The sequence below is a fragment of the Cervus elaphus genome, chromosome 19 (assembly GCF_910594005.1).
Source record: "Cervus elaphus chromosome 19, mCerEla1.1, whole genome shotgun sequence".
In the NCBI taxonomy this organism is placed as follows: Eukaryota; Metazoa; Chordata; class Mammalia; order Artiodactyla; family Cervidae; genus Cervus; species Cervus elaphus.
The window spans coordinates 20,304,973-20,331,453 of record NC_057833.1 but is presented as its reverse complement, the minus strand read 5'-3'; the positions used below and the strand labels follow the sequence as shown (position 1 = coordinate 20,331,453).

General features: G+C 38.3%; 1 protein-coding gene across 2 annotated transcripts in view; it reads left to right on the top strand.

The window, feature by feature from the left end:
* The window catches only part of ZBBX (zinc finger B-box domain containing), a 109,045-nt gene extending 91,565 nt beyond the window's left edge, over positions 1-17,480 (top strand). For both annotated transcript variants that reach the window (XM_043874638.1, XM_043874637.1), the window contains 3 exons: positions 5,482-5,739; positions 15,340-15,478; positions 17,245-17,480. In XM_043874638.1, the coding sequence (XP_043730573.1) occupies positions 5,482-5,739; positions 15,340-15,478; positions 17,245-17,371 (524 nt within the window). In that variant the 3' untranslated portion in view covers positions 17,372-17,480. The remainder of the gene's footprint in view (positions 1-5,481; positions 5,740-15,339; positions 15,479-17,244) is intronic.
* Positions 17,481-26,481: the final 9,001 nt, after the last annotated feature.

Below are 26,481 nucleotides of genomic sequence, written 5' to 3'. Positions count from 1 at the left end.
TTTCTGAAGGGCATATACATTATGTTAAAATTTTCTCATCTCATATTTCTCTGTGTTGGCAGAAGTCCAGTTTTTTTTAATAACATCTTTCATGTGTTTTATTTTAACGAGTTCTAAATTCCTTTAAATTGTGATTGAGATGTAGCACAGTAAGATAGAAGGTGTGGTTTTCTCCATAGATCTAGAAGTTTCTATTTTTATAGCTGAATTATTGTATTATTGTTTATAGCTGAATTATATACTCTCTGACCTGTACTTCTACCATTACTGTTTCTACTGCTGGTTCACTTATGAAAGTGGCAGATTTGTTATTCTTGATGTCTTTAAATAAAATATTGATTCCTTACAGGTAAAATATTTCCAACTTCTAGTCATTAAAATAAATCTTAGGGATACTTAACTTTTTTAAAAAAACATAGGCACATTTTTTTTTTAAATTTATTATTTTTTTTTTTGTCATACATTGATATGAATCAGCCATAGATTTACACGTATTCCCCATCCCGATCCCCCCTCCCACCTCCCCCTCCACCCGATTCCTCTGGGTCTTCCCAGTGCACCAGGCCCGAGCACCTGTCTCATGCATCCCACCTGGGCTGGTGATCTGTTTCACCATAAATAGTATACATGCTGTTCTTTTGAAATATCCCACCCTCACATTCTCCCACAGAGTTCAAAAGTCTGTTCTGTATTTCTGTGTCTCTTTTTCCGTTTTACATATAGGGTTATCGTTACCATCTTTCTAAATTCCATATATATGTGTTAGTATGCTGTAATGTTCTTTATCTTTCTGGCTTACTTCACTCTGTATAAGGGGTTCCAGTTTCATCCATCTCATTAGGACTGATTCAAATGAATTCTTTTTAACGGCTGAGTAATATTCCATGGTGTATATGTACCAAAGCTTCCTTATCCGTTCATCTGCTGATGGGCATCTAGGTTGCTTCCATGTCCTGGCTATTATAAACAGTGCTGCGATGAACATTGGGGTGCATGTGTCTCTTTCAGATCTGGTTTCCTCAGTGTGTATGCCCAGAAGTGGTATTGTTGGGTCATATGGCAGTTCTATTTCCAGTTTTTTAAGAAATCTCCACACTGTTTTCCATAGCGGCTGTACTAGTTTGCATTCCCACCAACAGTGTAAGAGGGTTCCCTTTTCTCCACACCCTCTCCAGCATTTATTCCAAAACTGAACCAGGAAGAAATAGAAGATCTTAACAGACCCATCACAAGCAAGGAAATCGAAACTGTAATAAAAAATCTTCCAGCAAACAAAAGCCCAGGACCAGATGGCTTCACAGCTGAATTCTACCAAAAATTTAGAGAAGAGCTAACACCTATCTTACTCAAACTCTTCCAGAAAATTGCAGATGAAGGTAAGCTTCCAAACTCATTCTATGAGGCCACCATCACCCTAATTCCAAAACCAGACAAAGATGCCACAAAAAAGGAAAACTACAGGCCAATATCACTAATGAACATAAATGCAAAAATCCTTAACAAAATTCTAGCAAACAGAATCCAACAACATATTAAAAAAATCATACACCATGACCAAGTGGGCTTTATCCCAGGAATGCAAGGATTCTTTAATATCCACAAATCAATCAATGTAATACACCACATTAACAAATTGAAAGATAAAAACCATATGATTATCTCAATAGATGCAGAGAAAGCCTTTGACAAAATTCAACACTCATTTATGATTAAAACTCTCCAAAGAGCAGGAATAGAAGGAACATACCTCAACATAATAAAAGCTATATATGACAAACCCACAGCAAGCATCACCCTCAATGGTGAAAAATTGAAAGCATTTCCCCTGAAATCAGGAACAAGACAAGGGTGCCCACTCTCACCACTACTATTCAACATAGTGTTGGAAGTTTTGGCCACAGCAATCAGAGCAGAAAAAGAAGTAAAAGGAATCCAAATAGGAAAAGAAGAAGTGAAACTCTCACTGTTTGCAGATGACATGATCCTCTATATAGAAAACCCTAAAGACTCTACCAGAAAATTACTAGAGCTAATCAATGAATATAGTAAAGTTGCAGGATATAAAATTAACACACAGAAATCCCTTGCATTCCTATATACTAACAATGAAAAAACAGAAAGAGAAATTAAAGAAACAATACCATTCACCATTGCAACAAAAAGAATAAAATACTTAGGAGTATATCTACCTAAAGAAACAAAAGACCTATACATAGAAAACTATCAAACACTGATGAAAGAAATCAAAGAGGACACAAACAGATGGAGAAACATACCGTGTTCATGGATTGGAAGAATCAATATTGTCAAAATGGCTATTCTACCTAAAGCAATCTATAGATTCAATGCAATCCCTATCAAGTTACCAACGGTATTTTTCACAGAACTAGACCAAAGAATTTCACAATTTGTATGGAAATACAAAAAACCTCGAATAGCCAAAGTAATCTTGAGAAAGAAGAATGGAACTGGAGGAATCAACCTGCCTGACTTCAGACTCTACTACAAAGCCACAGTCATCAAGACAGTGTGGTACTGGCACAAAGACAGAAATATAGACCAATGGAACAGAATAGAAAGCCCAGAGATAAATCCACGGACCTATGGACACCTTATCTTTGACAAAGGAGGCAAGGATATACAATGGAAAAAAGACAACCTCTTTAACAAGTGGTGCTGGGATAACTGGTCAACCACTTGTAAAAGAATGAAACTAGAACACTTTCTAACACCATACACAAAAATAAACTCAAAATGGATTAAAGATCTAAATGTAAGACCAGAAACTATAAAACTCCTAGAGGAGAACATAGGCAAAACACTCTCCGACATAAATCACAGCAAGATCCTCTACGACCCACCTCCCAGAATATTGGAAATAAAAGCAAAACTAAACAAATGGGACCTAATGAAACTTAAAAGCTTTTGCACTACAAAGGAAACTATAAGTAAGGTGAAAAGACAGCCCTCAGATTGGGAGAAAATAATAGCAAATGAAGAAACAGACAAAGGATTAATCTCAAAAATATACAAGCAACTCCTGCAGCTCAATTCCAGAAAAATAAATGACCCAATCATAGGCACATTTTTGTCAGTTGTTTTTCTTTAGAATTATCTCTGAGTGCAAACAGATACAAAAAGGTCAGACTTTTAATTTATTTACAATTTCATTCCAACAAAAATTGTTTTCAAAATTGATTTCTGAGATGTTTATTAAAATTGGTACCCTTTGGGACTTACCTTAGTCAGTTTTAATTGCTTAAATAATTACATACTGCATTAAGATTCTTCTTCAGTTCAGTTCAGTCGCTCAGTCATGTCTGACTCTTTGCAACCCCATGAATCGCAGCACGCGAGGCCTCCCTGTCCATCACCAACTCCCGGAGTTTACTCAAACTCATATCCATCGAGTCGGTGATGCCATCCAGCCATCTCATCCTCTGTCGTCCCCTTCTCCTCCTGCCCCCAATCCCTCCCAGCATCAGGGTCTTTTCCAATGAGTCAACTCTTCACATGAGGTGGCTAAAGTATTGGAGTTTCAGCTTCAGCATCAGTCCTTCCAATGAACACCCAGGACTGACCTCTTTTAGGATGGACTGGTTTGATCTCCTTGCAGTCCAAGGGACGCTCAAGAGTCTTCTCCAACACCATAGTTCAAAAGCATCAATTTTTTGGTGCTCAGCTTTCCTCACAGTCCAACTCTCACATCCATACATGACCACTGGAAAAACCATAGCCTTGACCAGACAGACCTTTGTTGGCAAAGTATTGTCTTTGCTTTTTAATATGCTCTCTAGGTTGGTCATAACTTTCCTTCCAAGGAGTAAGTGTCTTTTAATTTCATGGCTGCAATCACCATCGGAGAAGGCAATAGCAACCCACTCCAGTACTCTTGCCTGGAAAATCCCATGGACGGAGGAGCCTGGTAGGCTGCATGCAGTCCATGGGGTTACTAAGAGTCGGACACGACTGAGCGACTTCACTTTCAATTTTCACTTTCATGCATTGGGGAAGGAAATGGCAACCCACTCCAGTATTCTTGCCTGGAGAATCCCAGGGACAGGGGAACCTGGTGGGTTGCAATCTATGGGGTCGCACAGAGTCGGACACGACTGAAGTGACTCAGCAGCAGCAGCAGCAATCACCATCTTCAGTGATTTTGGAGCCCCAGAAAATAAATTCTGACACTGTTTCCACTGTCTCCCCATCTATTTCCCATGAAGTGATGGTACCAGATACCATGATCTTAGTTTTCTGAATGTTGATTCTTCTTAGGGTACTAGCTACCTTCAAAGTAGATCTTAAAAAAGAAAAGACAAACTCAATAATCATTGACTGTTTATTACAAAACAATTGCCTGTAGCCACTCTTCTGAATTTTACATTTTTCTTTGAGTCAGTAGGGTGGGCATGATGTATGACATATATTCAGTCAAATCATAATTTTCATGATAATGGCCATAACACTTCTTTAAAGAATCCAACATTTTACACAAAGGCAATTTGTATTAAGGGAATGCAAGATTATCTTATAAATTATTTATGTTTAATATACATGTATTTATCTAAATCAAAATAATGATTCACTATATTAACACTATACCTGTGCTATGAATATCTAAATTTGTGCCTTGAATATTCCCTTGGCCTTTATTAAAGAGTCTTGTGAGCAATACCAAATGATATATATATAGTTATGTTTTGTTAGTATAAATTTTGAAGGGATTTTTTTTTTCCTACCATGAAAGAACCACACATATTGAAGAAACCAACTAAGTCGACCTTTGAAATAAATCAAGACAAAATGGTGACTGCCCTCGTGGAACAAAGTACTAATCTGACTCAGATCTCTGCTTCTGTAATTTTTCCACTGAAGTGCCCTATAAAGCAGCTGAGAGTGAACTAATATTTAGGAAAATTAGAAATGTACTCTCAGTTTTCTTTAAATCCTTTGTTTTTCCAAAAGGTTTTGCATACTGGTCTATTTTGTCTCCATATCTGTTTTAATAGATGAATATACACATCATCAAATAAAATTGGATCATTAGGAAGTGGTACCATGTTTATCCTGTGGGGTTTTTTCTCTTACAAGGCACAGTGCAGTATTGTCCTAGAATTTAAGAAACATAGTACAATGGTTGGCCATGGAGTAGATGATAAGATTGGTATGTTGAATTGTTCTGGAATTGACTGCACTTACAGACTTTTGTTTTAGTTAATATTGAAATTAACTTGCCTTTCTCTACTTCTCGAAAGTAGACAAAATTAGGGAAGAATAACCCAAAGTGTTCTTTATAACACAAAAAAGGTAATTTAGGATTCACAAAAGGAGGTAAAGCAAAATACATGATAATCTAAAGTTCATTTTCTCATAAATTCTGTTGCATGAATTTAACTGAGTTCAGGAGGCTAGTATTCTGTATCTTTTAAAGCATTCATTCAGAATTTTTAAAATGGTTGATTAATTTATTTTTTATTTTAGGCCAGATATCACAGAGACCTTCAACAGCAAATTTACCACTTTCCAACTCTTTGAAAAGAAGTTCCAGTTGCTTTTCTTCTTCTCATCCCCGGTCAAGAAGTGCAGTTGCTCAGTCACTCTCTAAAGCTGCTTCTGAAATTTCAGAAATTGAATATATTGATGGTACTGACCATGATGAGCCTTTCTTAGATGACACTGATGATCAGCAGACCTTAGACAGTTTGGAAAAAGAATTAAATGAGCTGAGAAATCTTGCAGGTAATGCTATTTTTTTCACCATAAACAGTATTAACTCTGCCTTCTGCCTGATTCTCCATATCATGCTCCAAGCAAACAAACTTTTCCCTTTTCCTCTTTAAACCATCAACCTTTGTGTCTATTTTCTTGACTATCCTCTGATGTCACCCTGAAAATGTAATAGAACTTGTGTGTGCCCAGCCAAATCGGAGATTATCCCCTTAGTTCATATAATTCACAGTTAAGTGGTGGCTAAGGTCCTTCATGTGGACAGAAAAAAAATTTTTTTTTTTCTCCTTCCTACAAGCTCACTGAGTGACTAATCTCTTATAAGAGCCACTGCCTAGTATTCTTAGAGACAAGAGCTATTCCATCTGATCTTTTGAAGCAGTATTTCTCACTTTTCAATGTGTACATAAATCCCCCAGGGGTGTTGTTATAATGCAGGTGTATGTCTGGGGTGGGATGCAAGATTCTGCATTTTTACTAAGACTTCCCAATTTTGAGCCTTTTATTTTCATTCATTTCTAGAAGTTTTGATTGTGGCATTCTTGAAAATGTCTGTTTTATCTTTAGAGTCCATTGGCAAGTCAGATTAATTTAGCAATTTTTTTCCTCTGCACTTAGTAGGCATTTCTCCACTGTCTTCTGTCACTGGATAATGTGCTAGTTAGTACTTTGGCACAGTTTCTCCATTTAACTTTTGTTTGGTTGAATTTAATTGTCAAATTCTTTCCCATTGGTAGAGCTTGTGGTAGCTCTATTACCTGAATCCTGTCATGTTGGAGAATGCCTGCTACCTTTGTATTTGAATGGCAAATTGACTGTGGGTATTCTCCTTGCATCTGGGCTTCCCGGGTGGCTCAGTGGTAAAGAATCTGCCTACCAGTCAAGAGACATGGGTTTGATCCTAGGGTCAGGAAGATCCCTTGGAGAAGGAAGTGGCAACCCACTCCAGTTTCTTGCCTGGGAAATCCCAAGGACAGAGGAGCCTGGCAGGCTACAAGTCCATGGGGTCTCGAAAGAGTTGAACACGACTTAGCTATTAAACAACAACAAAATTTCCTTGGGTCATTTTTCTCTTAAACCTTGTACGCACTGATTCATCCTTTCCTGGATCTGAATCCTGCTGTGAAGTAGTTCGAAGTTTCTCATTTTTTACTTCACTCTCTTTTGCATGTGACATGCTTCTTTCTTGATTGGATGTTTGAAGAATTTTTTTTCTTAATATTTGAAATTCAGTTATTAGACCAGGATTGTATTTCAATATCAGTAATTCAGCATTTCTTAAAGCACAGAAGTTGCTCTCTGTTCTCAGAGAAATTTTCTTCTGTCATATATTTGAATTGCTTTTCTGTTCCATTTGGGTTTTTGCTGCCGAGAAACCTGTTTTGTTTATGTTGGATCTTTTTACAATGTTTATGTTTCTTCAATTGCTTTAAGCTGTTTTTATTTTGCTTTTTATTTACTGTGATTATCTCGTTTGTCTCTTGTATCATCATTTCAACTTTCAGCTAGTTATAGTCCATTCTTTATGGACTGACCCAATAAATTAGCTCTCTACAGGTATTCTTTTTTTGGGTAATTTTTACTTTGATGTAATTTAAACTTAGAGAATTGCAAGAATGTAAGAATAGTACAAGGAACTTCCATATACACTTCACCCATTTCATGACCTGTTTGTCTTTTACCTCGTTTGCACATATGTGCACGCGCGCGCGCACACACACACACACACACACACACACAAATACAACTCTTTTTCTGAACCATTTGAGGGAATGTTACAAGAATCATGACCCTTTTCCAAAAATATATTTTAGTGTATTTCCTACAAGCAACAGCTTTTTCTTGTGTAACCATAGTATAGTGATCAAAATCAAGAAATTAAACATCAATACATTGTAATTCTCAAACCTTCAGTACATATTTAATTTTTTAAAATTGTCTCAGTGATGTTCATTATAGCATGTTTTTTTTCTGGTGCAAGGTCCAATCCAGGAACAAGTTTGCTTTTCCTTTTTGATGTCTGACATGTTGCTATTTGATCTTTTAAATTAGTTTTATTCTTTTTAGAAATGTCATTCTTATTATTTATTCTGTAACCAAAGGATTTATGAGAGAATTTTCTTAGGGTCTTGATCTGTTATCTACCAGATTGCTCTTTCACTTAATCATTTTTTGTGTGAATTCTTGGATTCCAGTTTGTTTGCTGTCATTTCCTTGTGTCTTACTTGTTCACATGTGTTGTGAGTGGCTTTGCTCGTATCTTCTGTCTTTTCTGATATAGTGAGACTTCACTCTCCCTAAAATCTACTCTCTCTTCTCTACTTGGGTTGGACGTGTCCGTCTTCTCTATGGAGCTGCTGTTTGTGAGTTGGCCATTGACTCTTTTCTGTATCCCGCTGGCTCAAAGGCACAGGGGAGTGTAGATGAAGGACTGAGGAGTTCAGCTTCCTTTACTGGAGGATCTGGGCTCTCTTGTCTTTTTCTGGATTTTATTGAATGCCAAACTTCATTGGACCTGATTTCAAATGTGTTTTGTCTCTGTTGGGCCACCTGCGGGTATGCGATTGTCTTGCCTCTGCTAAGATATTATGGTGGATGTTCAGGGCTTAAAAATATTTTCAACATTTTCTCCTTGCTTTCCCCTTACCCACTTTTTTTCCCCAATTTCTTATGATACTGGGAAGACTTGTGAGCACCTTAGATGACTCTCCTTTTCCTATTACTAGTTTGTGTGCATACTGAGTGGGCAGGAGAAAGGGTGTGGACAGCAGTAGGCCCCCAGCTGGACCTTAATGAATCTTCTGTTTATTCCTTTGTTGTCCCTGACTTGTCAAGGTTTATTATGTGAATTTGTATCTCTTCCTTTCGTTCCACTTATGATTTTATTTTATTTTTTATTTTTTTCCCTTTCCTATTCATTTCATTAGGGATTGGAGAAGAAGAAATTGTGATTCACCTTTACCTATCATGCACTTGCCTTATCCCACATTACTAAAAATCAAATATAAATATGCTTGGAGGTAATTCTCATGTCAAATGTCATTTCTAGGGACTTCCCTGGAGGTTCAGTGGTTAAGACTTTGCCTTCCAATGCAGAGGGTAGAGGGCTCAATCCTGGTTGGGGAGCTAAGATCCCACATGCCTAGTGGCCAAAAAACAAAACAAAACCAGAAATGATATTGTAACAAATTTAATACAGACTTTAAAAAAAATGGGTCACATAAAAATACCTTTAAAAAATTAGTTCTAAAATGAAGCATATCAGATCTGAACTAGATCAAAAGGATAGTAATGCAATTTTTAATCAGAAGATGAAGGTTGTCTGATTTGGTAAATTGATCAATTTCATTATTTACAAATGAGATACTTTACGAACAGTAGTTTTGGGTTGTTTGTCTCTAACCTCTCAGCTTTTTTATTTTGTTTATCAGGTTTGTGCTTATGTGCTTCACCTTTTCCCTGTCACTCATTTCCTCATACACCCACACCAGTATTTTCACCAGAATACATAACTTTTCGTACATTAAAAACAAGTACACACTACATAGCCTGTGAACTACCAGAGCTTTCTGATGGGCCAGGAGCAGAATGTAATCACTTACACCCAGTCCACTGGGGAATGGCTGTCTTTCTCTTTGGGAAGATTGGCCTTGGATGAATGCACAGCTTTGGAGAAATTCACCTGGAGCTGAGGAAAGAGGAGGAGTGCACATCAGCCAAATCGTCCCAACAGTCAGGGAGGCGACAGCTGCGGTGGTGCAATCAGGCTTTATTCTGGAAAATTCATTGATTCTGCACAGACTTTTATATTCTGTTCAGCATCAGCGGGTAGAGAAATTCCATCCACACTCACTCGTGGTGAGTTCTGAAACAAACTCTCAATGAAGTCTGGTCTCACACAGATACAGCTACACAACTGTCCTCATACAAATGTAAATGGGTGTGCATTTCCATGAAAGCTGCCTTTTTTGTAAGCAACATACCTTATGACTGATTTTATGTCAGCTCTAGGATACCTCCACTTCCTCCAAGTTCTAGGAAAAGAGCCCTGCCAAAGAGTCTGGGCAAGAGAAGACAGGAAATAATTACATTGAGTAGTGTTTCTCCTTCGACTCCAATTGCTGAGGCTGACAATAGAGTCATTTCAGAAGGAGATGGGGCCAGTGGGAGATGAGGATATGTGTGTGTGTGTGTGTGTGTGTGTGTGCGCGTGTGTGTGTGTGTGTGTGTGTGTGTGTGCAGGCTGAATCAGGAAACAAGGAGCCAGCAAAGCAGGGTGGTTGAGAGCCAGGCTCTAGGGCCAGGGGTTTGGCTCTGCAATGTGGAGCTACAAATTCCCAGCTTTGTGACAACGGACAAATTATTATACTTTCTTAATCTCTCTCTGTATCAGTTTCCATGTATGAAAGATGAGTATGATAATAGATCCTATCATAAATTGTTCAGTGATTGTATTTGAGTATATATTAAATACTAATTTTATAAAAATTTTGCACATACACACACACATGCACTTTAACATTGAAGTGCTTAGCACATAGTCTGTCCTGAAAACACTGTTAAATTATATAAGAAACCAGTGAACAGTGCTTTTGACATACAGTAAGCTAAGGTGCTCTTGGCATGTCCAACTTTTAGTCAAAAACATAAAATCTGTTTCTATTCTAGAACCATGTTTTCTTCTGGGCCACTTTGAGAATTATGGTTAGCTCTAGTTCATGCCGTATAATTATTCCTCCACAAGTACCTTTGTAAATAACACTAAATTCTGCTTATGCTGTAGTCTCTCAGTCATGTCTGACCCTTTGTGACCCTTTGGACTGTAATCTACCAGGCTCCTCTGTCCATGGTATTCTCCAGGCAAGAGCACTGGAGTGGTTGCCATTTCCTCTTCCGGGGGACCTTCCAGACCCAGGTATCAAGCCCGTGTCTCCTGTGTCTTCTGCACTGCAGGTAGATTATTTACCACTGAGCCATTACCAAGGCATAATTTGGAAATATCAGAAGATTTGCATTATGAGAAAATATCAGTAATCAAATACAGTAAAGCATTCACCTCTTCAGTGGTTAAAAATTATTGTTTTGGGCCTTCTCTGGTGGTTCAGTGGCTAAGACTGCATTCCCAGTGCAGGGGGCACAGCTCAGGGAACTGAAATCCCACATGCCACACCATGCGGACAAAAAGAAAAGTCTCATTTGTTTTAAACTCATTCTGACTTGTTGTTTGAGTTTTTGTGGTCCTTAAATTCCTTTGGCAATCCTATGCTTGTACGAGTCCACAGGTACTCAGCTGAGTAATTAAAGACAGAGAACTTTTTCTTAAATAAGAAAGAATAAAAATCTACCTGATACTAGCAGATGTAGCCTTACTAACTACAGTATGAAGTCAAATAGTGAGGCAGTGGTTTCCTGAGTAATTAGAAGGCTGACCATCAAGTAAGATATTAAACTGTAAAATGGCTAATCAGGATTATAGTTATCTAATTAACTTGATAACCCTTGTAAAGACAGTCAGGTGAAATTGAATTAGAATGGCATTTTTTTTTTTTTTGCTATAAAGTATCTTGGAATTTCAGGAAAAAAAGTTGAGTGACACATAAAAGTGAAAGTCAACATATTAAAAAATTCTGATGTAGGAATATGAAGCCATTCAATAAGTCGTAATAATCACTGTTTGTTCTTATATGAGCTGTTGCTCCATTTGATCTTCATCGCTATCCTGTTGGTAGATGGGTGAGGAAGTGGTGCTACTTTTGGTCTCCCCTGTGTGGCTGCAGAAACTGAGACTCTGGATGGTGCAGTGACTGCCTCCCCTGGGTGCCCAGGGGCACCCACGCACAAACCCAGGCAGGCCTGCCCCACGTGCCTCTGTCCGATCACCAGAACCGTGTGCCACTTAAATAATTTGAGATCCTTCCTTCAGATCACTATTGTGATCACTTGAGAGGGAGAAGGTGTTGGGCAGAGTGAAGGCAAAGGAAAGACGGGTTGAAGGATAAATGAGGCAAGACAGCGGAGGAGGGGAAACAGGCTGGTGGGTTGGGCTGGGTGGGCTCGCAGGTTACTGCGGGAGGGTCCTGATGGTCATATCTCCCGAATATCGGGATGTCTTTTGTATGTGTATCTAGTCCTTTAGAAGTGGTGTTTGTTTTTGTTGGTGGTGGTGAATTATTTACTGGGAAATTGCCTATATGCTTTGTTTCTGTTCCTTGAAAGGGGTTAACCTGTCATTTGGTCCTTCCTTTCCTCTTTACTTCATTTATTTATTCATATGTGTTTATTTCCCTGTAGAATAAAGTTTTATGTATGTGTTTTAAGTGACCTGAGTTTTAGAAATATACTGTGGAACTTTGTATATAGTCGATTTTCCCTCTTTGCCATTCTTTATTATTGCATTTAAGAGATTCTTCAGTGATCAAAGAACATACACATATCCCATTTATTCCAGGGAGAGGAAAGGTTTAACTTCAATCCACTCTCAACAATCAGCTGATTTGAAGGTTATAAAGTAAAATCTCCAATGGAAATATTAATGCAATCTTCCCTGGTCCCATATGAGAAAAATCAGAACACTTCGGTTTTTGTATGGTTGACCTTTTAGGTTTTAACAGTAGGGTTTTTGTTAAAGTTTTATTTTTTTCTGCCTTGAAAGTCAAGTGATGTCACCTCTGCTCCTGTTAACCGAAATTAAATAACTACTCCTATTAATTCTGAAATAAAATTTTGAGACTGAATGATTATGCAAAAATAGTCCCATTCTGTTTGTACAATTTGAATTAACTCAGTATTCATTCAGTTAGGACTTGAAAGACTAACAGAGAGACTTGAAAGACTAACCTCTCCTGGTGGGATTCCTTAGATCTAAGCATCACCATTGGGTTAGCACTGTGGTTCTACCAATTCCAAATCCTGAGCTGACTACTTTCCCATGGGTAACATTCTCTTTCATGGGGTATGTAAAGGGACCTTGTATACCTGTTTTCTTTCACCTTGTGGAGAGGGGGGGACACCTCCTTGTAGAGAAGATAATAGCCCAATGCTAAATAATTAGATTCTGGAACATAGTGATTTATGATTGTGGTGAGCTGAAAGAGCTTACGTTGAGTTCCAGTTCTTCTACTTGTAGTTGTGTGAACAAGTTATCAGTCCCTAGTGGGCCCTCAATTTCCTAATCTCCAATAAGTGGGGATGGGACAAAAATTTTCACTAAGGAATCTTGTTTTTCTCAGAAGTAATTTTATAGAGAATTCCCAAACATAAATGAGACCAATGAAAGCTGTCTTGCTTGCTTTGGGGTAATGGGAGCAGAAGCTTTAACCCTCAGCCTGCCGGATTTCTCCACATATTGTCATTGTGAATGCTCTGAACTTCTAAGGGCACTTACAGTTGTAAATGTATTGATGTCTATCTTCAGTTCAGTCGCTCAGTCGTGTCCGACTCTTTGAGACTCCACAGACTGCAGCATGCCAGGCCTCTCTGTTCATAGCCAACTCCCAGGGTTTACTCAAACTCATGTCCATTGAGTTGGTGATGCCATCCAACCATCTCATCCTATGTGGTCCCCTTCTCCTCCTGCCTTCAGTCTTTCCCAGCATCAGGGTCTTTTCAAATGAGTCAACTCTTCGCATCAGGTGGCCAAAGTATTGGAGTTTCAGCTTCAGCATCAGTCCTTCCAGTGAATATTCAGGACTGATTTCATTTAGGATTGACTGGTTGGATCTCCTTGCAGTCCAAGGGACTCTCAAGAGTCTTCTCCAACACCACAGTTCAAAAGCAACAAATCTTCGGTGCTCAGCTTTCTTTATAGTCCAACTCTCGCATCCATACATGACTACAGGAAAAACCATAGCTTTGACTAGATGGGCCGTTTTTGGCAAAGTAAGGTCTCTGCTTTTTAATATGTTGTCTAGGTTGGTCGTAACTTTTCTTCCAAGGAGTAAGCGTCTTTTTATTTCATGGCTGTAGCCACCATCTGCAGTGATTTTGGAGCCCAAGAAAATAAAGTCTGTCACTGTTCCCACTGTTTCCCTATCTATTTGCCATGAAGTGATGGGATCATGCCATGATCTTAGTTATCTTGCAGGAGGGATATTCTAAGTTCATTTTTGTAGGGGAATCTCTGCTTGCTCACAAACTTCAAGTTAATACTACCCACCCCCAACTATCTTCAGTCAGGGGTTTAATACATGCAGTCTGGTGCTTCGTCCTTCTGATCCTGTCACTTTCATTAAAGTGAAGGGAGGAATGCATGCTAAGTTGCTTCAATCATGTCCTACTCTTTGAGACCCTGCGGACGGTAGCCCGCCAGACTCTTCTGTCCAAAGGTTTCTCCAGGCAAGAATACTGGAATGGGTTGCCATGCCCTCCTCTAGGAGATCTTCCCCACCCTGGGGTCGAACTCCCCTCTCTTACATCTCCTGCATTGGCAGGCAGGTTCTTCACCACTTGCACTATCTGGGTAAGCCCAGGAATAGCAGCCAGTAATTTTAATAGTTTTAAAAGTCACCATACATAGCATAACCTCTTGTGGGAGTTAGATGGCTCTGACAACATTATGTCTAATTACATAGTAATCATATTTACTTCTATACTTGATATTTTGGTAGTTCATGTAAGAAGGTATTGCTTACACTTTTGATATTGAACTTGCACTATTTGTCCTTACTCAGACTGAATCAGGAGAAGGCAATGGCACCCCGCTCTAGTACTCTTGCCTGGAAAATCCCATGGATGGAGGAGCCTGGTAGGCTGCGGTCCATGGGGTCACTAAGAGTCAGACACGACTGAGCGTCTTCCCTTTCACTTTTCACTTTCATGCATTGGAGAAGGAAATGGCAACCCACTCCTGTGTTCTTGCCTGGAGAATCCCAGGGACGGGGGAGCCTGGTGGGCTGCCGTCTATGGGGTCGCACAGAGTTGGACACGACTAAGGGACTTAGCAGCAGCAGCAGCAGCAGGCTGAATCACAGGCCAACTTCAGGAAAAAGAAGATGATTTAAGGCTTTTCCCCTTTCACATACACATGGTTATTATCTACCCAAATAAAGCAAGCCAGTCTAAAAGAAAGAGTAGCTTTTCCAAAACTAACCTTTGCCTCAGATTGTGTGGGGGCAAACCTTTTATTTCTTAGAAGACAAAAAGATATAATAAAGTGTTTAACATTCAGGCAAGTTGAGGAGTTGCACAATATCGTAAGTTTAAAAAAGATTGCTTGTATTTCCTTGGAACTTTGTAAAATTTCAGAGCATTTGGCACTTAAGTTTAGTGTATGTTAAAAATCAGTGTGGCTAGGCAAAATAAGTCAGACTGCTGTTTAGTTGCTAAGTCGTATCCAACTCTTTGGGACCACATGTACTGTAGCCCACCAGGCTCCTCTGTCCATGGAATTTTCCAGGCAAGAATACTGGAGTGTGTTGTCATTTCCTACTACAGGGATTGAACCCCAGTCTCTTGCATCTCCTGCATTGCAGGCAAATTCTTTACCACTGAGCTACCTGTGAAGCCCCTATCCTTGTACTGCTTAAAGTTTACTGAGTAAGCTTTCGGCACCATATGCTCTGTATTTGTTTCTTGAATTTATGTGTTGACAATGCATGAAATAAAATATTTCAGATCCTTCAGAAAAACTTTACAGCCTAACCTCAGAAGAGTTACCAGCCTTCAACAACCATTTGCTGAATACAAGTCAGACCACCCTAGATTTCCTTAAGGCCTCAGGTGTGAGGGGTCTCTGTGGATTGGAGGAACAGAGGTAGGTTAAATATGCTGCTTATATGTACAAAGAGTGCATCGTAAAATTTTTGACAACCCCCAACTAGTTACCTTTACTACATAAATAAAGATTGTCCTCATGTGTGTATTTATATAGCTATTCTTTATAAAATGTTGAGGTGCTTTGCTAAGCTTTTATCAGGATTTAGTGAAAGGCTTATGAAGTTGTTGCTTTAGTGTGAAGAGATAATTCTCTGCTGCACGATATGTGTCAGGAAAATGAAAAGACATTTGGAATTTAATAATCCTTCAGCATTTCTTCTTATATTGAAAAACAGTTGCCTTACTTGTCTTCATTAAGTTACTGAATTTCAATACTTTGTATTCATAGACTCTTAGTCAACGTGAATAAAGTTTTTAGAATAGAGTATTGAGAAGTCTCCTTCTTGAAATCAAGTCTAGATTGTTAATGATATCATTTTAATCTATATGACTTCATTCTTCCCTTACACAGGATAAGAGCATTTAGAGATGGTGATCAGTTTATAAGGAACATTGGTAAAACTAATAAATCTTCAGAAAAGTAGTCTATCATGTCAAGGTGTTATGGTCATACAGAATTCCCTGAAAAAGGAAATGTGATTCTTCTAAACAGACTGAGAAAAAAGTAAAATAAAATCCCCTTGAATTGTAAATTCCTTTGATTTGTTGAAGTCTAATATTGTAGTAAAAAGGAATCAAGAGTTCATATTCTGTCTTTCTGAAGGAGAAAATCATTTATCTGTGGTTCAAGGAGTTTTCCATTTCTAACACCACTTAAATTTTTTTTTAAAAAGGGATCAGTGTAAAGTTGCTAGTTTTTTCCCTAAAGATAACCAAAGTAACTAAACCAACTTCATAAAATGAAGGATATTTAGGACTAAATATAAGGGAATTATATTAATAGAATAAAGCACAGTTCTTTAAAATTAAAAATTTCATGAAAAAGTTATTACCTTGTCCTTCTTTTCTCTGTTTAGGCCAGTGAAAAGTTCTTTTGTTTTTGTTTTTAATCACATTTAAGATCTGAACTGGACCACAGACAAGAGTTTACGAAATGCTGGTTTAGCCTGTTTGGGGCATAAATTCCAAAGAAGAGTTCTATCCATCACAGGGTGAAATATTTTATATTATTTAGTAGTGTACATGGGTTGAAATTTTTAATAACTTGGACCAAAATATCTGAAGTATGCGGACTCCTCTCTGTGCCCCCATACTACTTCTGACTCCAAGCCTCAGACAGCAACACACTAGAGTTTCCATGAGTTCCTTTTCACCATAAGATGCAAGAAAATAAAAGAACTACATAATTGCTGTCATTAATTTTGGCTTTGGCATATCTAGACTGGCTATTCACATGGTCCTAATTTACTGTACACAAAAGAAGTGATTTATCTGGCAGCCTATGCATTGGGATTCTGTTAAACCACCAACGTAATGATGAATGTTCTTAACAAGAACCTGGAGGCTCTGCAAGTTTCTGAAGTACCTTCTAAAGTATCATCAATGAAAGATGCAACCAGAGACCATAAAATCTTCTCTCCTTGGTTCCACTGTGGCTTTATCTCTTGAGAGGGAGAATGATGAGAATCACGGAGGCTTGGTTTATTGGGCACATTGAGAATTATGGTCTCAGCCCATGGAAATAGCCCCCTCATGTCTCCCTGCCTCCAATAACTTCAGTGTGTGTAGTATTGATCAGAAGATAAATGAAGAGTTGAAACCTGGTTCTGTATATTGTGTATTGACATTTTAATGCATTTTCAGCTCTTCTGAAAAGGATACTGGAATCCAGTCTTTGCTGACAGTTTCTGAAAGCAGTACGGACGAAGAGGAAGAAGATTTTCTTGACAAGCAACATGTCATTACACTCCCGTGGTCAAAGAGTACCTAGTAATCATTCATTACTTTTTCCATTTTGTACCCAGAGTAAAGCAAACCTGAAAAAAGTTATCAAGTGATTACCTGTCCGGGTGATAGAGAGTTTTGATTATTGTCTCTAATATTTCAAGGTTTACAGACTAATAAAAATTAGTGATATTATAAGTTTAAGGGCTTTTTCTTCCAAATTGCACATTATATTAGAAACATTCAATGAAATTTTAAAAATAAGTTATAACTGTGTCTCTAAGAACTTATCAGAAGGTAGTACATGATTATCTTTTTAAAATTAATTTATTTTTATTGAAGTATAGTTGATGTACAATATTATATGTTAGTACATGCTTATCTTTAAAGTTATATTTAATTGTTAAATTATATTTTAAATAATTATATCACCAATGTACATTTGATGGCCTAGTTATACTTGGCAGTATCGCTGAGACTGGAATCCATTTTTTACTTTGTTTCATTTTTTTTTTTCTTGTTAGGGTTTTTGACATTTACAGGTGTTTTGGTAGCATCAAAAGTTGCTGCTAGAAAAGAAAAAGAGGACCTGAAATAAAATGAACATGATACTTGCCATTCTCTGTTATGGTAAAACACTGAAAATATCCCCTAATTATCTTATTTTGGGAGGGCCAGTGTGATAGTTCATTTTATGTAGCAACTTGGCCAGGCTAAAGTACTCAGATATTGGTCACTTTATTTTAGATCTTTCTATAAAGGTATTTTTCAGGTGAGATTAACATTTAAATCAACAGACTTTGAGTAAAGCAGATTACTGTCCATAGTAGACTGAGGTCCTCTAAGGAAGAGAGAATTCTGTCTTCAGACTGCCTTCAGGTGAAGCTAAAACATCAACCCTTCCCTGGTCCCAAGCCTAGCTGTCTGCCCTGTAGATTTTGAATTTGCTAGCCATCACAACTGGTTCTGTTCCTCTGGAGAAGTACAAACTGTGTTTCCCTGACTAGTACAAACACAGTCAGTATGGAGGATTGTTGTGATAGACTAAAAAAAAAACAAAAAACCAAAAACGACATTTCAACTGTTTGCTAGTCCTGAGTGGTAGTGGTCCCTGGGGTTGGTTTGTATTCAAGGTTTCACATAATTTTATAATACCAAGAGTTTCAAAAGGGACAGAAGATGAAAGGAGGATAGTTTTATGGATATCACTTTGCAATGTCTTCAGACAGTTTCTCCTTAAGGCATTTGTTGACTTACCAGAGAAACATCCCTACAGGTTGGCATAACCTTTATGCCATCACCACAGCATAGTCATATCTCAGGATTCAAACTCTTTTTAATCTGGATAGTATTCTAAGATTCTAAATTCTGAGATTCTGGGTAGACCCCATATAGACTTGATGGTTGCTTAGTGTAAATCTATCTTTGATACTTTTTTCATGGCATCAATAAATTGTGCTGGCATTCACACATCATCTACTTACAGGGTAGAAAAGGATGATAAAGAGATCTATCAGCATTTCTATGTCTTTTAGCATACAAATGCCGTTTATAAAAAGTGATTTACATAAGTGAACACAAAGTAATCAGGAAAGCCAATCATACTATCAGAGTATAATTTTTCAAAAGAAATAACTTGAAGAATGTGAGTCCTCAGTATTGTTATTGTTCTCTGAGCACTTCTTCCACCACAATCCCCAAGAGAGACAACAGTGAGTCACCCTTGAATCTATCATTTGTGTCAAAAGCCCTTGTGGTGTCTTACCCTGAGGCTGAATTTTAGTATCTGTAGTTAAAATGGGGATTTCCTCTTCATCTGTTCAGATAGGAAGAGCTGCTATTTTTCTTTTCAGCGTGTCTGCTCCGGTTTAAAGTTTCTCGGCTTTTCTTCTCCTCCTTTGCTCTAAGACATCTTCCTTTCCCTTTGGATGAAAAAGGAAATTGTTTCTCTGGGTGCAATTTATAAAACTCTTATTTTATTTTTTTCCTCAGATGAAATGGTAGGAGATGTTATCCTATTCTCATTAGGAAAGTAGGCCCACTTCTGTGTATTCTGTGTATTCAGTCATGGCTTGAATCTTTCATTAACTAGCTCAGAAGGAGACTTTATAATATTCTATTACTTTTTATAATTAAGAATTTTGAAGTAAAAATTAAGATGATAATTAGTTGTCATTGGTGCGTTTCTGGCCAGAATTTGAAATAAGGAATGAACCATTGACTTTGTCATTTGACTTCCAATATAACATTGAAATTAAACATGAGGGTCCTTTGGGGCAGAGCAGACCCCCTTCTGCCTTTATTTGCTTCCCATAACCATACATTTAGAAAAGTTCCTAATTCATTCGTCATTAGTCTAATGAGGAAATAAAAAACTAAATAAGATTAGAACCTTTGCCTGAAGCAACTTCAGTGTGTTCTCTCATCTTGGAGATCAAGCTTAAAATAGTTGTTAAAGGCATGAGCCTAGTTCTCACTGTGGAATTGAGAGAGTAACAGACATTCTAGAAGAATCACAACCATATTCCCAATTCTAGAGTTAGTACAGTGTGCCTCTAGAAACTCCTGGACAAGCGATAACATGATTTTACATGCATATTAGGATTTCACAATTTATATTCAGACTTGCCTCTGGTGTACAGTCAGAGTAAATCCTGTAATTTTACAATTCTGGCCATACACATGATGGAAACAAAATTAAATTATAGTTGATAATTTAATATGTCTTTTGATACTTGTTGAAGTCATCCATATTTGGTGCACTCTGAATGTGTCACGCAATGCAGGCCAGTGGCACACCCCATGCTTAAGACCACCTCATTCTGTGTTTTATACAGGAGGGGCAAGGAAATTTTTTCTTGAACAGATGAAATACACAATGGCTCCATCTCTATAATAAGGCACTGAAATATTTAAAATAATGCCTTGATTCAGAAAAACCAGTTCTCTTTGTCCCTATGATTCAGTTGTTGGAAAGATCTTGAGCAAAGCTTATCTCATCTTGGCTTTGGGCACATGCCATTTTCTCATCTCCAAGGTCTCAAAATGTACCTTCTTAACAGACTCTTAACTTCTATCTAAATTAATTCCCATTATTCATTTTATTCCTTCTCATAGTGTCCTACTTTTTCCTCTGTAGCACTGATAATTTTTAATTTATTTGTGTGCATTTTTTAATGTATATCTCTCAACTAGATGATACAGTTCAACAGAGCATGGAGTTTACCTGTTTTGTTCACCACTCTTAAGTTTAGCCCCTGTCTTATGCCTGGCTGAGATTGAGTGGTCATTAGTAATGAATGAATGAAAGAAAGAAATAATGTACAGGATCCAATTGATAAGCTGTCTCAATCCCTAACTTTTCCCAAGGAGAGACAGCATAGTATATATAGTGGGAGAAACACAGCTTATCAGGTTACACTGCTTACTAGATGGCAGATCACTTAGTTGAATGTGTTCCTTTCTGAATTGAAGGAAACGATACTGACTGGCTTGATTTAGCTCAAAAGATAGTGTGGGTATAAAATGTATTGAGTTCAGAAACCCTTTGGGAACTAGAAAGTGTTGTGCCATGCTTATTGTCATAATTTCTCATGTGTTTACCCTACGATCATTGAATATACAGAAAATTAATGGATGGATTAATTAGTGAATTTAGGGCCAAGTTGACATAAATGATCTATGAAAAATTACTCAGTATCAAAAATGAAGTCTGCATCAGTGAGTTGGACAATTAGATTGAATATTGTATAAAGCTGGCATTTATGTTGAAATCTAAATATCTAAATTAATTTAATTAAAAATATTTCTGAAACATTATTCTCTGTGTTTATAGATTTCTGCTATCATGTGTAAATTCAGAGTTTTTAAATATTAAAATTGCACTGGTACTTTATAAACACTGTGCATCATACTTCCAGAAAGGAGAAATTTTGAAAACATACTATTTATACCTCCCCAAATCTGTTTTTATAGAGCATTCTGTTTCATCATAATTTTCATCCCTGGTTATTTATTACTGGCCACATTTGCATGAAAACAATCTTTATTTCCTCAGAGTTCATCTGTGCCTGTAGTTTATCCCCCACCTAAAGTCATAATTCTTTGTTAGTGATACACTGATTGTTTGCTGGGTAAATGATTATGATGTTGCAAACAGGATTATGGCTTTAGCTGGGGAATAACCAGCAGGCATAGACGAGCTTTAAGGAAATAAAGATCCTCCTCTTTTAATGCAAATGTCTTTCATAGTTAAAGGAAAAGGAGAGAATGTTCTTAATGTTCTCCATGAGGTGACAGTTATGTTTAAAATGAAAAGATTTAATTGATTGATGGGATTATCTTCTGTTTCTTTTTTTCTTTTCAGATACATATACAGTACAATAACATTTATGGAAATGTAGGTGTGAAAGGGCTCTTTTTATGCCCTTATTTTTGCCAGAAGGAAGCAGTAGGTGAATTGTTTTCTATTCAGAAACAAATTCACATTATTCTACATACAAATGCTTAGTAAAGTTTCTAGAAGGGAAGTGTATTTCATCCCTATTTATAATTAACTGAACCTTATATATTCTAAATAACTCTGAAAGAGATGTTTTAAAGTAAGTTTTGATATAATTTCACATTATTTAGGTAACTGTCATACTTTTATCAGATAAGGTTCTGTCCTTGTTTATTCAAACGATCAGAGTTCTTTGATAGCTTCTATACTTAAAAAATGAAAGTTGCAAGTGGAAACATGAGACAGACAGATGCACATTTTAGTTTTCAGAAGTAATCATCACATTTACTTTCTCCTCTGACCTCCTATGCCATAGCTCTGGAAGAATATCTTGTAAGGTAGACTACTTAATCTGTTAGGATTTTGTTTAACTTTATATTACAGGAAACATCAAAGAACAGTGGAATAACATGGTATTTACTTCCTTGTATGTAAAGTCTGGGATTAGGCAGTCAAGAGTTCATCAGGAAGCTACATCTCACTGTGTTGCTTCTATCCTGAAGGTCCCCTGATCCTCAGTTCAGTCAGTCACTCAGTCATGTCTGACTCTTTGCAACCCCATGAATCGCATCATGTCAGGCCTCCCTGTCCATCACCAACTACCGGAGTTTACTCAAACTCATGTCCATCTAGTCGGTGATGCCATCCAGCCATATCATCCTCTGTCGTCCCCTTCTCCTCCTGCCCCTAATCCCTCCCAGCATCAGGGTCTTTTCCAATGAGTCAACTCTTCGCATGAGGTGGCCAAAGTATTGGAGTTTCAGCTTCAACAATAGTCCTTCCAATGAACACCCAGGACTGATCTCCTTTAGGATGGACTGGTTGGATCTCCTTGCAGTCCAAGGGACTCTCAAGAGTCTTCCCAACACCACAGTTCAAAAGTATCAATTCTTTGGCACTCAGCTTTCTTCACAGTCCAACTCTCACATCCATACATGACCACTGGAAAAACCATAGCCTTGACCAGACAGACCTTTGTTGGCAAAGTATTGTCTTTGCTTTTTAATATGCTCTCTAGGTTGGTCATAACTTTCCTTCCAAGGAGTAAGCGTCTTTTAATTTCATGGCTGCAGTCACCATCTGCAGTGATTTTGGAGCCCCCCAAAATAAAGTCTGACACTGTTTCCACTGTCTCCCCATCTATTTCCCATAAGGTGATGGGACCAGATGCCATGATCTTAGTTTTCTGAATGTTAAGCTTTAAGCCAACTTTTTCACTCTCCTCTTTCACTTTCATCAAGAGGCTTTTTAGTTCCTCTTCACTTTCTGCCCTAAGGGTGGTGTCATCTGCACATCTGAGGTTATTGATATTTCTCCCGGCAATCTTGATTCCAGCTTGTGCTTCTTCCAGCCCAGCGTTTCTCATGATGTACTCTGCATATAAGTTAAATAAGCAGGGTGACAATATACAGTCTTGACGTACTCCTTTTCCTGTTTGGAACCAGTCTGCTGTTCCATGTCCAGTTCTAACTGTTGCTTCCTGACCTGCATACAGGTTTCTCAAGAGGCAGATCAGGTGTTCTGGTATTCCCATCTCTTTCAGAATTTTCCACAGTTTATTGTGATCCACACAGTCAAAGGCTTTGGCATAGTCAATAAAGCAGAAATGGATGTTTTTCTGGAATTCTCTTAGTTTTTTGATGATCCAGAGGATGTTGGCAATTTGATCTCTGGTTCCTCTGCCTTTTCTAAAACCAGCTTTAACATCTGGAAGTTCATGGTTCACAGATTGCTGAAGCCTGGCTTGGAGAATTTTGAGCATTACTTTACTAGCTTGTGAGATGAGTGGAATTGTGTGGTAGTTTGAGCATTCTTTGGCATTGCCTTTCTTTGGGATTGGATTGAAAACACCTTTTCCAGTCCTGTGGCCACTGCTGAATTTTCCAGATTTGCTGACATATTGAGTGCAGCACTTTCACAGCATCATCTTTCCGGATTGAAATAGCTCAACTGGAACTCCATCACCTCCACTAGCTTTGTTTGTAGTGATGCTTTCTAAGGCTTACTTGACTTCACATTCCAGGATGTCTGGCTCTAGGTGAGTGATCACACCATCATGATTATCTGGGTCGTGAAGATCTTTTTTGTACAGTTCTTCTATGTATTCTTGCCACAGGGATGGCAATTTTTAGCCATCACCAGCTGAGTTTGAGGCAACTAGAAGTAGGGCAGTGGGGAGAGCAAGATAGGCACTTCCTAAATGAGGCAGCTTCCTTGAAACTAGTCTCTCTGGAAATCTCACACAATACTTCTGCTTATATCTCATTGGCCAGAACTTAGCCACGTCTAGATGCAAGGGAGCTTAGAAATGTAGCTGCTTAAATGGTTGTGTTGCTGCTCAGAATAAAGCTGGGGCCGTGTCACTGGGGAAGATGGGGAGAGCAGATACTGAGGCAACTGGCCTCTCTGTCACAGAATGCTATTCTCATCCTTGATCCACAAACCCATGCGCTCAGAATATATGTATTTTGACATTAATGTGATTTGAAAATACATGGTAGAAACCAACCTTTTGAAATTTAAATCACTCAAATTTAAGAGACACAGACTTAAATCATTCAATTTCTTATAGAAACCGTACTTCTTTTTTTAGTCTGAAAGACCTACTGGAGTTACACAAACAGAGACGTCATCATTATTCAGCTTCAAGTTTTCACCTTAGGACTTCTTGAAACACATTCTACATCTCTTTAAAGTTCAGTCTTTGGGCTGGTGCCCAAATCCAATCTGCTTTGGCAAAGACTCAGTGCACTGTTAAAAACACTGTGATAGGAAATATTTGTCTCAAATGAATGTTCCAGTAGTAGGCTATTTTGAAACCTATGATGGAAATTTTCATAAGAATACACAGAGAACAAATATAAAATAATTGCTTCTTGTAGGATTGTTGAATATTTGTACAGTGGAGCCAGAGATTACAGATGGTCTCAGAGATAAAGCCCCAAGGTTGTGTTCCTATAGGGCACTGCTGAAATCCTTTAGAGTACATACAAAATGAGAGATTAATTGCTTTCAAACTGAGTTCTGGGGACTCTTAGTGTTTCTTGATCTGGTCGGGGAGTATAAGTGGGATTGAGTTGCCCAACAAAAACATATGTAGTTGGATATGTTTTATATGAAGGGGTTCTTTGTAAGACTGAAGAAAGAATTCTGTGAGAAAATTTAGAGATCATTTGTCTAGTGTTTGGGAAGATCTCTGAACGCCCTTTTGTTAGGGGAAGCACGCTGATTGAAACCGCCCACCCTGGCCAGGCGCCAATAGTAACCATTTGCATGAGTTGTTTTACAACAAGAGATCCTGGTAAGGAACAGGGAACTAATAGGCCTCCACCAACCAGAAGAGTTCGGGAAAGGTCAAAAGGAGACACCACCTGTCCGACCACCACCCAGAATCCTTTTCTCTGGCATCCATCTTGGCTGAACAAGGCGTGCACCACCAGGAAGGACTCTGAGTCAGAATGATTGGCTAAAGACAACCTGGAAACTAATCCCATCACCATAAAACCCGAAACTACAAGCCATGTGACAGAGCAGTTCTCCTGGGTTCCCTTACCCTTCTGCTCTCCACCCGGGTGCCCTTTCCCAATAAAATCTCTTGCTTTGTCAGCACATGTGTCTCCTGGGACAATTCATTTCCGAGTGTTAGACAACAGCCCAGTTTTGGGCCCTGGAAGCGGTCCCCCTTCCTGCAACACTTTCAGGCTGGTATTCTGAGATTTATGTTGTCACAGAATATTAGATGTTGTTAAGATACATGACTGGATTTATATGTCTTTGGTTTAAGACTAGACTCTAGAGAACTATGGAGGGAAGACAGTTTCTCCTGCTCAATTTATTGGAAGGTATTCAAACATTGGAGAAGGAAATGGCAACCCACTCCAATATTCTTGCCTGGAGAATTCCATGGACAGAGGATCCTGGCAGACTCCAGTCTGTGGGGTCGCCAAAGAGTCAGACACAACTTAGTGACTAAACAACAATCCAAACATTATCCAACTTTAGTCAGTTGCCTGTATTGCTAACTGACTTCTAGCTAAAATTTTTTTCTTCACATATAAAAGCCCACTTTTTTAATGAGCTTATTTTGTGGGCTTATTTTAATAAGAAGTGGAATTGTGTGGAAATCCAAGAACAGGAACTATAGAAGAGTTGACCTCACAGGGATTTAGACTTGGCCTTGAGATAGTTCTCTCTCCAGATGGTTGTGGACACTCATGGGTCCCTGATTTGAGGTCGTGGTGGGTAATGGGGCACACATTAGCTCTGTTTCTCCTTACTGGAATGGTCCAGTTTATATTTTCAAATAAGGTAATGTGATTGCCTAAGGAGGGCCCTGGGCTGGGTCAGGCTCAAACAATTGTTTCCAGACCATGGAGAGGAAGTGGAGAAAGGGAAGGATAACTTGTTATAAAATATGATCTCTGCACTCAACAGGCCCAGGGCAATGATTTAAGGCTGTTTTGAAAAGTGAAGTGAGTCTGATAACCACAGTCCTCTCTGAAAGGCCCTCAGGGAAGGAATGCAAAGTCAAAGAGAGGAGGTTTGTAGGACAGTTATAAAAATATTGGAGTGGGTGTGAGGAGAGGGACAGTGAAGGGGAGGGAATGGGGGGCTGGTGGCAGGTCAGGATCACCCTGAGGTATAGGAACAGGGCA